Source organism: Notamacropus eugenii, chromosome 1 (genome assembly GCF_028372415.1).
Source record: "Notamacropus eugenii isolate mMacEug1 chromosome 1, mMacEug1.pri_v2, whole genome shotgun sequence".
Lineage (NCBI taxonomy): Eukaryota > Metazoa > Chordata > Mammalia > Diprotodontia > Macropodidae > Notamacropus > Notamacropus eugenii.
Window position 1 is genome coordinate 679,714,866 of NC_092872.1, and position 11,902 is coordinate 679,726,767.

General features: G+C 36.6%; 1 protein-coding gene across 1 annotated transcript; it reads right to left on the reverse strand.

The window, feature by feature from the left end:
• Window positions 1–9,763: 9,763 nt before the first annotated feature.
• LOC140519604 (olfactory receptor 1G1-like) lies at window positions 9,764–10,702 on the reverse strand. Its single transcript, XM_072632803.1, has one exon. The coding sequence runs from the start codon at window positions 10,700–10,702 to the stop codon at window positions 9,764–9,766; it is 939 nt and encodes a 312-aa protein (XP_072488904.1).
• Window positions 10,703–11,902: the final 1,200 nt, after the last annotated feature.

Sequence of the window (11,902 nt, forward strand, 5' to 3'; positions counted from 1 at the left end):
ATCATTACCATATTTTATCCACCTCTAAGAAGGCAGCATTTAATTCCATCTAAAACAAAGTACAAGCAAAGCTTAGAGACATGCAAGATTCCTGGCTCAGAAAGAAGGCAGATGAAATTCAGTTTTACGCTGATAGTAAGAACCCAAAGTGCTTTTCTGATTCCCTGAAAGCTATTTATGGACCAAAAACCTACTGCGCATCACAACCACTCAGTGCTGATGGAGTCACATTGATTAGTGATAAAGGCATGATCCTAGAGAAATGGGCTGAACACTTCCATAGTGTTGTCAACAGACCATCATCAATCAATGCTGAGGCTATTGACCATTTACCTCAGGTTGAAGTCAATCCCTCCTTAGCTGAACTTCCAACTGAAGAAGAGGTTTTGAGGGCCATTAAGCTCCTCTCAGGTGGCAAAGAACCTAATGATGATTCTATTCCAGTTGAGATTTACAAGGTAGGGCGACCATTGCTCATACAAAAGCTGACTGAAATTTTCCAGGTTACGTGGCAAGAGGAGATTATCCCCAAGGAGCTCAAGGATGCCTCCATTGGTCATCTTTATAAAGGTAAAGGGAATAGATTGTCCTGCAACAATCACAGGGAGGGTCTCTCTCCTAGTCATTGCTGGTAAGATTCTTGCTAGAAACCTCCTTAATAGACTGTTCCTTCACCTGGTAGATGGTCATATACCTGAGAGCCAGTGTGGCTTCAGAAAGGGCCGAGGAACAGTCAATAAGGTGTTTTCTGTCCAACAACTCCAGGAGAAATGGCAGGAGCATAACAGAAGTCTGTTCACAATGTTTGTAGATCTGACCAAGGCCTTTGACACTGTTAAGCATGAGGGCTTATGGAAAATTATGTCAAAATTTGGTTGACCAGAAAAGTTCATCATGATTGTACGTCAATTTCATGATGGCATGTTTGCCTGGGTTCTGGATAGTGGACAATGCTCTCGTGCCTTCTCAGTCACCAATGGAGTGAAATAGAGCTGTGTGCTTGCTCCTGTATTTTTTAGCATAATGTTTTCAGTCATGTTGTCAAATGCTTTCACCCAGATTTTGTTGTAATTTTGTTGCAATTTTTTCTAATTCACTAATAACTCTTTTTTTTGGTAATTTAATTGGGATGGCATTTAATATATGAATTAGTTTGGATAAAATTGTCATTTTTATTATATTGGCCCTGCTTACCTATGAACAATAAATATTTCTTTAATTATTGAATTCTAATTTTGTTTGTTTACAAAGGTTTTTAAAAATAATTTTAAAATATAGTTCCTCAGTTTGCTTTGGCAGGTATTTTATACTGTCTAGAGTTATTTTAAGTGGGGTATATATATTTTTTCCTATCTATTCTTGCAGAGCCTTGTTTGCGACATATAAGAATACTGATTATTTATGCTGATATACTTTATATCCTGCTACTTTGTAAAAATTGTTAATAGTTTCAACAAACATTTTAGTTGAGTCTTTGGGATTTTCCAAGTACATCATAATGTCATTTGCAAAGATGGTTTTATTACCTCATTCCTTATTCTGATTCTTTCTATTCCCTTTTCTTCTTTTAATGGTATTGCTAGGGTTTCCAATACAAGATTGAATTATATTGGTGACAGCAGGCATCCTTGTTTCACACCTGATATTACTGCAAGGGCTTCTAGTTTATCCCCCATTACAATAACACTTGCTGATGGTTTTAGATAAATGCTTTATATCAATTTAAGGAAAAATCCATTTATACCAATACTTTCAGAATTTTTAAAATAAAAATGAGTGTCTAACTTTATCAAAAGATTTTTCTGCATCCAATGATATAATCATATGATTTTAAACTTTGGTTATTGATATAACTGGTCAGCTAGGTGGTACAGTGGGTAGAGCACCAGTGCAGGAGTCAGGAGGACCTGAGTTCAAATCTCACCTGTCACTTGACACTCACTAGCTATGTGACCTTTGACAAGTCTTTTAACCCCAATTGCTTCATCCTGGGTTATCTCCAGTCATCCTGATGAATATCTGGTCACTGAATTCATATGACTCTGGAGGAGAAGTGAGGCTAGTGACATACACAGTCCTCCCTCACTCAAAACAAAGTCATGTGCAAGTCATGTCGTTATTTCTCTGATGGCATGGTCTTCTTCGGCAACGAAAGATGAACACACACAGATTGATATAATCAGTTATGTCAATGATTTTCCTTATGTTAAACTGTCCCTGAATTCCTTGTACAAGTCTGAGTTGATCATATGTATGATCTTTGAAATATATTGTTGCAATCTTTTACATAGTATTTTACTTACTTTTTTACATCCATATTCATTAATGAAATTAATTTTCTGTAATTTTCTTTTTCTGTTTTTACTCTTCCTGCTTTAAGTATGAGTATCATATTTATTTCATGAAAGAAGTTTGGAAGAGTCCCTATTTTACTCCAAATACTTTATTTAATATTGGAATTAGTTCATCTTTATATATGATAGAATTCATTTATAAATAAATTCTTAAAGAGAATCTACTATTTTGTGTCTTTGGAGATTCAGGTGATGCATTCTCCCCATAAATTTCCTTCATGGACATCTTTTCCAGATGTTGTAGTCTTTCTACCTTGCTTAGCTTGGCTTTGTAGAGTCTGAGTCAGCAGCATGAACCATTATACATTCCACTTGTGTTATTATCCTATAAAAATATGAACTTTTCCCCTGATTCTTCTAAATTTGTTATTTTGTTAGAAGGATGTGGGGAGCCTTCCCTTATCTTCCAATTGGTTATATTCTCTCAGTCCTCACTTTGTTTTCTACATCTACAAAAACCAAAAAGCATCATCAAAATGTGAAATACCAACAATAATAATTAACGTTTTTATAGTATCTTAATGTTCCCAAAGCACTTTACCCATATTATCTCGTTTAATCCTTACAACCCTGAGAACTATGTCCTATTGTTGTTATTTGCACATGATTGTTGTGTTTCATTCTTGAAGAGGATCAAAATGACATCACCAAGATGAAAAGTGCAGTTTCAATGTGTCCGACTGTGGCTGATCAGACCAATATGAATTCGGAATGCTCTACCATAGATTGGGTAGATATAGTCAGTGTGAATATTTGGGGTTACTCCAAATTTGGGTATTCTACTTTTCTTTTGTACTGTCTCAATTCTGCTTTGCTCATAGAGCACAGCACCTTTTCTGATGAGGGCATGCCATGTTGAACAGTAGGGTCCCATTGTCTCCCATATTACACAGTGAAATCCAAAGTTCTTGAGAGAGACCTTGAAAGTGTCCTTGTATCACTTCTTCTGACCACCATGTGATAGCCTGACCAATTTACAAATGAAAAAACTGTAGAAGACAAGAGTCTGTGACCTAGTAAGTTTCTAACGCAGTACGTGAAGTCGTTTTCCTGACTCCAGGTTGAACACCTCATCCCCTACATAATCTGGCTCCCTCTAAAATAGCAATAACCATTAGAATAAGTGTAACCCAAGGCCCAGCCTGGCCCAAGGTTTAGGTTTAGGTTTATATAGACAATTTAATTTTGGGTAGGAGATGGCCCTTCAAATTACTCTTTCACCAGTATTTCCTTTACGCAGAGGTGACCCTGAGTAATCTCATAGCTCATAAATAATTCAAATATAGCAGAAAGCTTGGGCTCCATGGATGGGAATAGAAGTGTCTTCAGTTCCTATTCAGCCCTTAAGATAATAATGCATGTATTGCCCATCAGATAGCCTTTATTCCATCTCACAGAAAATGTAGAAAATATTTTTGAAGGCAAACACTATTTTACTTTTGTCTTGGAATTCTCAGTACTTGGTGCCAAGCCTAGAGGCCTGTATTGGGCTACCCGAGTCTTTCCTACCTGTCCCAGGTCTTCGGCTGGCCACGCCGGATGCACATATGAGAGAAAGGACGTTCCAGAGTCGAACAGGGGTTGAGTTTTATTCCAGGGAATCGGTTACAAGTGCAGGGGAGTGGTCTTCCTTAGGAGGAAGAGGGGGAGATTTCCTAAGGAGGCTAAGCTTAAGGGATTGGAAGTAGAAGTACAAGCGGGGAGAGAGGGGGAGGGGAGAGAGGAAAGAAAAGAAGCGGAGCCCTACTTTTCTCTTTGGCTCCACATGTGCTAAGAGAGAGCTTTCTGGCTTCCTCATTCCTACTTAATCTTCAGCCACACAGTTTGCATCTCAATACCATGCTGTTAGGTAACTAGGTGTGCTCCAATCCGGGACGACCTCGAGGGCAGGGAGACTCCACCCATCAGGTATCTCCCGGGGAGAGGCGGAAATACCCGAGCTAGCCGAGCTAGCTCAGTCTGACCTTCTCGAACCCCCGCTGTTCATGGAGGGCCTCGTAAGACTCTAAGATTTAGAAGTCCCACTTTTACCTGCCCGAGACTGTCCACACGGAATTGAGCTTCCAGTCCCAACGACTTGGTTTATGGTGGATGCTTACCGATTTCTTCTTGGAATTGAACTTTATTGAAATCACTCTTTAATATTAAAAAAAATAAGGGGGGACAAGCCAAAATGGTACACTAATAGACTTAATTTGATAAAAAGGTATTTTATAGGGACAACAATAATCTTCCAAATGGCTTTACAAAATTAGCTTTATAAATATGAGAAGGCTGAAGCATGGTTAGAGAACATTTTTGGTGGAAAATATGTGCGTTGATGGATATATAGTGTATTTCATCTTCAATAAGCATTAATACAATGCTACTGCATTATAATAAATGATAATCTCTATCATTTTAGAGAAACACAGAAAGAGTTCCATGAAATAATGAACAGAAAAAGGAGAAGAAGCAGGAGAATATTGTATACAGTGACAAATATTATTTTAAAAATGATTTTGAGTGAATGATGGTTTTTTGACTATTATATATACTCAAATTAATTATGAAAAACATATAGGCTGTCAGACACTATCTGCATCCAGAGAAAGAACTACCAAATAGAAGTATATAGAGAATAATGTTGCACACACACACACACACACACACACACACACACACACACACAAATTTGTCTAATGATTCCAGCTCTAGGATGATGGGGTGAGGGAAGAAAAAAAGAGATTTACGTTATAACTTTGGTGTATATTTAAAAGGAATAGCAAGTTATGCATGTGCAGTTTCATGTACAATCATCTTTTAAAAACTATATTACATAATGAAAATGCTTGTTTTATTCTATAAATTAAATTTTTTAAAAAAGCATCAATGCCATGTCATGGAATTAAAAAAAGTGAATGAAATTTTAGTCTACATTAGCAGAAACAGGATGTCTATAATGGAGAAATTCATAACACCACTTTATTTTGCCCTAGAGAGACTGCATGTGAAGCATTACATTCAGTTCTACACACTGCATTTTAATGTAATCCATGTGGAAAAACTTCTATGACACAAAGTGCCCAAGTACACTTTTAGAGAAAGATGAAATGAAAAATGCCTGGCCTTCAAGTAGCATGGACCAGGGCAGTCACTGCTACATACGTAAATATGTATTTATGTATATCATATGTGTTAGATATGTTATCTATTTATTCATGTATAAAGTGTGTATAGATGTTTTAATAGATGTTTTATTGACTTAATTTATGCAAACAATAGAGCTTACATGTATGTGTTCACTTATATAGAATATGTATAATTTGTATGTATATATATATGGGATATAGGATATAGGATATAGTATATAGTTCATAGTCCCCTAATACCTATCCAATCTTCTTACTCCTTATTACCCATTACAACACTTCGATTCAATTACACTGGCCTCCTCTTCATTCCAAGAACAATACACTCCATCTCCTGGCTCTGGACATCTTTTCTGATTGTCCTCCATGTTTTGGGAGCCCTCCCTCTTCCACACCACTTTCTGAACTCTCTAGTTTCCATTAAGTCCCTTGTAAAATCACTTCTTTTACTGAACGTCTTCCCCAACCCCTCTTAATTCTAGTGACTTCCCTCTGCTAATTATTTCCAATTTAGTCTGTATGTAGCTTGTTTTATATGTATTTCTTTGCATGTGATCTTCCTTATTAGATTATAAACTCCTAGATGGCAAGGACTGCCTTTGGCTCTTTTTGGGTTCCTAACTATTAGCATAAAGTCTGATATATGCTATCATTGGTTCAATAGTTAGAGAATTTATTGAACTCTCCCTTTTAAAAAGCAATTTCTGATAAACTATATCTCCTTGCACCAGGAATCATCAGTTTTAGTTTATTTACTAAACTGCTTCCATTTTGAATTGTCTTAGGAAGTTTCTGAAGATCACCTGGCAGGACAAAGTAGCAGATAATGACGTCCTTACTCGAACTAAACTGCCAAGCATTCAAACTCTGCTTGCGAGTGCACAAATCTAATGGGTTGGCCATGCTGTTGGAATGCAAAGTATATGCTTGCCAAAAAGACTATTTTATGGAGAACTCACAGAAGGCAAATATTCACATGGTGGTCAGAAAAAGCCATACAGTGACACTCTCAATGTCTCTCTTAAGAACTTTGGAATTGATTGTGTGACGTGGGAGAGACTGTCACAGGACTGCTCAGCATGTTGTGCTCATATCAGATAAGGTACTGTGCTCTATGAGCAAAGCAGAATTGAGAGAGCTCAAAGGAAACACTGGCTATGTACATTTGGAGTATCTACTCTAAACGTTCACATGGACTATTTGTCCCTAACCTGTGGTAGAGCATTCTGAGCTAATGTTGGTCTAATCAGCTACACTCAGACACGTTGAAACCTGACTCCAGCATAGTGATGTCATTTTGGTCCTCTTTGGGAACAAATGACAACAACCAACATTGAGAACAAACAATTGTTTGGCTAGTTTAACTGAAAAAAAAAAACCTTATTAAGAAAACAGCTAACAAAGCATGAGGATCTGTGTGGTTCTTTTTTTTTTTTTGACATTTTTTTAAAATTTATTTTCAGTGTTCTACAGTCACTACCATATAACTCAGATTTTTTTCCCTCTCCCTCCCCATTTTTGTGGTTCTTTATGAGACTAAGTATAGAAGAGTCAAAGTTTGCTCTTACATTGTTTAGCAAAGGTAGGCAAAAATGAAAAGAAACTGCTTTACCAAAGACAAAGTACACACACACACACACACACACACACACATACACACACACACACACACAAATGTATATATGTGTGTATATATGTATATTTTTATACTTATTTATGCAAGTGAATACCTGCAAAGTCCTTGACCTAAAGGGCCCAAGGTCTCTCAGTGCATCCTGGGTTATCTGCAGTCATCCTGAGAAATACCAGGTCACTGGATTTAGATGGTTCTGGAGAAGAAGTGAGGCTGGTGACCTGCACAGCTCTCCCTCACTCAAAACAAAGTCAAGTGTAAGTCATGTCATCATTTCTCTGATGGCATGGTCTTCTTGGGTAATGAAGGACGAACACAACAATGCAAAATTTATATATTTGAGAATATCTATACCTCTGTGTATATATGGATGTGTGTATGTGTATGTGTGTGAATGTCATTGGTTAAAAGGATAATGCAAGAAGATATTTTAATAAGTATTTTGGTTCCCTGTTTGGATTGTTCCTGATAAGAGGCCATCAATTTTTAAATGAAGCAACCTCATCACTGGTTATTCTTTACAGGGGAAAAGCTGTTTCTTCAGATTATTATTTTGGGAGGGCAGGAAGGCTTTTGTCAATCAGTATCTCCAGTGGTTGCTTCAAGCAACTGGAAATTTAACATAAAAGAATAAATAGAAAGTCATAATATGCTTTTCACTTTTTTTTTTTTTTGAAGAAAATGAGTTCAATATTAGAAGTGAGGTGGCCTGGAATGCTAACTGAGAGTATTATTTTAAGAGATAATTTGCTATTCTTCATCTGGCAAAAAGGCAGATTAGCAGGGGATGCTTTTTAAATCTCAGTATTTTAGAGTTCATCTTTGTGATCTTGAATATAGATCTCTATTTCTTTCTGCGGCTGAGAATATAAAGCTACATAGACAAATAAAAAAGTTAATTTATTTTTAATCTTTATATATTGAGAAGTCTTGCATTTATGAGAAACATAAGCAATCAAGTAACAGAGACTAAAAACAGGTCAACAAGTAGAGATTACCTACACTAATAAGGACATTGAGAAACTAGATTAGGTCCAGAAGAAGCTGAAAGTATGAGGGTGCTGAAAACCATATCACTTGCAGAGAAAAGAAAAAGTTTATGGAGGACATGAGAGCTATCTTTAAATATTTGAAAGATAATCCTATTGAAGGTAGGGAGACTAGATTTAGTTGCAAAATATAGACCTGGGAAAATGTATAGAAGTTTCAAAAAGGCAGATTTAGACTCTGTACAAGGAAAATTTATGTTTATTCAATTGTGTCTAACTCTTCATTTTTTTTTTTTTGGCAAAGATTGTGGAGTGTTTGCCATTTTCTTCTCTAGCTCATTTACATGAAACAAAAAAAGGTTAGTAAACTGTGTGTCTGAGGTTGCATTTGAATTCAGGAAACTATAGTCTTCCTGTCTCCAGGTCTAGAACACTATTCACTGTGCCACTTAGCTGCACATCAAGAAAATACTTCTCGCAATTAGAGCTGACTAAAAGTGGAATGAGTTGCCTTGGAAAGTGATGGTTTTATTTTGAAGGTCTTTCTGAAATTAAATCAATCAATAAATATTTCTTCAGCATCTATTATGTGCCAGGAATGGTGCTAGACACTAGGGACAGAAACAGAGACAAAAGACCATCCCTGCCCTCAAGGAAATTACAATTTTTAATATGCCAGCAATCATATTCAAAATTGGTTAAATACAGGAAATAATTAAAAGAGGTAAGGTATAGAATTAAGAGAAGGTGAAGAAGTCCTTGCAGAAAGTGGAATTTTAGTTGGTTCTTAAAGAAGTTAGGGAGATCAGGTTGAGGTGGTAGTGTTTCAGTACTTCCTTTCTCTCATAAATAGACGTACTCCCACTAGTAGTTCATCAGATCACCCATCAAGGTCATTATTTGTATGTCAGAGATAACCTACAGAGTGGATTCACAATCTCAATATCCACTCTTCTGCATTCTGGAAAGTTACTTCTACTTAGTGATATAAACAAACATAAGTTATTTAGTTCAACTCCTTCATTACACAGAACAGGAAACTGAGATGCAGAGACTTGCTCATTGGTAAATTAACCATAGAACCAGGACAAGGGCTAGGTGTTCAGACTTGGAGAGATCTCTCCATCATAATATTTGATGTTGAGTAAGAGATTAGCTGAAGGTGACAAGTTGTGGCAAATATTTGAATATATCTCAAGTGGCAGCTAAATAAAAGTAAAATAATAGGGAAATGGGTGGCCAGATGTCATACTATAATCAGATGATCAGAATTCTCTAAAATGATTATAAGACTATGTGGAGAAAGGGAATTAAAGTGGAATTTCTCTGTATATTTATAATTTATTTTTCTCCATAAATAAATTTCTATCAGTCTGATTCTTTAAAATCCTTTAAAATTTTATTTATATTATTATATTATTTATATTGGATTTTTTTGAATCTTCAGTGATAGAATTACATTATTGTACTAATAATGGGTTATTTACTGATTTAAACTTGTCAACATAGGTGAACAAAGCCTGAGAATGAGCTTCAGGTACTTGACTGGGATCTAAATAAATCAATTCCTCCCTGTAGGAAATTCTTTGAAGTTGGCATCTTCCCACTACTCAGTTTGGGAAACAGAAACCTACTTTTACTATTATTTTAGATATCTTAGTCCTCAAGAAGGGGACTTAAAAAGAGTCTTCTCAGTGCTGCTTTCATATCCTTGTTCCTCAGGGTGTAGATAAAAGGGTTCAGCATTGGGGTCACCACTGCATACATTACAGATGCAATTATGTCACTGTGGGCTGAGTGGTTGGATGAAGGGCTAAGATAGACTCCAAAGAGAGTCCCAAAGAAAAGAGATACTACAGAAAAGTGAGAGCTGCAGGTGGAAAAGGCTTTCTGTTTCCCTTCAGCAGATGGGATCCTTAGTATGGCCAAGACTATATACAAATAAGAGATGATGACACACAAAAATGGAGTCAGGCCAACAAGACCACCAATGGTGAAGATCATTAGCTTGTTAATGAAGATATCTGAACAGGACAGCTTCAGCAAGGGGTTAAGGTCACAGAAAAAGTGGGGAATTTCATTTTTGGCACAGAAGACTAGTTCATTCATCAACAGCGTATGTAAGAGGGAATAAAGAACAGTAATAAACCATGTAGTTGAAATCAACAGAAAACAAAGCTGGGGACTCATCACTATTTTGTAATGGAGTGGGTAACAAATGGCCACATAGCGGTCATATGCCATTGTGGCTAGGAGAAACTCTTCTACCGTCCCAAACATGATCAAAAAATATAACTGTGTCAGGCAGTCAGAATAAGAGATGGAGTTATTCTGAGTTTGGATATTCATCAACATCTTGGGAACTGTGATAGAGATAAAGTTGATATCAGCAAAAGATAAATTGGCTAGAAAGAAGTACATAGGGGTATGGAGGTGAGTGTTGCAAGTAACAGCCATGATGATGAGTAGGTTTCCAATCACAGTAACCAGATACATGAATAGAAACAACCAGAAGAGCAGTTGTTGATTCTCTGACCCTTCAAACAGTCCTAGGAGGAGGAACTCAGAGACAGTAGTCTGGTTTTTCCAACTCATGAGTCTATTAAAAGAAAGTTAGACTTATCAAACAGTATGTTTCGGTAGATAAATTGTTCCTCAATGAAACCATGGGAAATATGATAAAGTAAAGGAGTCATAAAAACACCAGTGATCATGTTACTATTTTGATCTACTCTTCATTAAAGAGGCAACTAGATGTCATAATGCACAGAGTGCAGGATCTGAAATCGGAAAGACTCGAGTTCAGATCTGGTCTTAGATACTTATTAGGTATGTGACCCAGGGAAAGACACTTAACTTTTCTCAGCCTCAGTTCCCTCATCTGTAAAAATAGGCATAATATCATTACTTACCTCCCAGAATGGTGAGAGTAAAATGGAATATTTGTAAGATGGTTTGCAAAACTTGAAGTGATATATAAATGCTATAATAATTATTATTTATAAACAATTTACTCAGTTCAGAATTTCTCACTTAAATAAGAAGTGACCATAGGCAAGTTATTTTCGTGCTCTGGGCCAAAGGTTTTTGCATTTGTAAGATGAGAGGATTAGATTAGGTCATGTATGAAAACCTTTTCAATTCTGACAGTCTCTGGTTCTAAAATCTTGATTCTATAAACATCTACTATATTGTTATATAATGCCATAATTTTCCAGCAGATTGTGGTTACCAGACCCAGTCATATGAGCATATATAAGTTGTAGAAAGGCAGTGTGGATTCACACCAGCCCACTTTCAATCCTGCCCCATGTACTTAATACCAGTGATATTGGGAAAGATGCTCAAGTTTTCAATTAACCCCTACCCTAGCCCCAAACTTTCTAAGGTGAGCAATTTGAAGACTGACATCAGTGGAGGGAATTGGCTCCCTGGGATTTCCCTATATCAATTAACTTACAGAAATAGGAGGAGAGACAGAAGAGAGAGAGAGAGAGAGAGAGAGAGAGAGAGAGAGAGAGAGAGAGAGAGAGAGAGAGAGAGAGAGAGAGAGAGAGAGTTAGAAGAAGAGGGGTGGGAGAGAAGGAGAAAGAAGAGAGGGACATAGGGAAAGAAGGAGAAAGACAAACTAGAAGGAAGAAAGGGAGGGAGGAAGAAAAGAGTGAGATAGAGAGAAAAATAGAGAAAAAGTGGGATAACTTTAGCTGATTTTGGAAAAATTAAAACCTCCTATCACTCTTGTACCATTACTAGAGGCAAAGTTTGTGATGTTTCACAAGTTTCTTTTTCATTTCT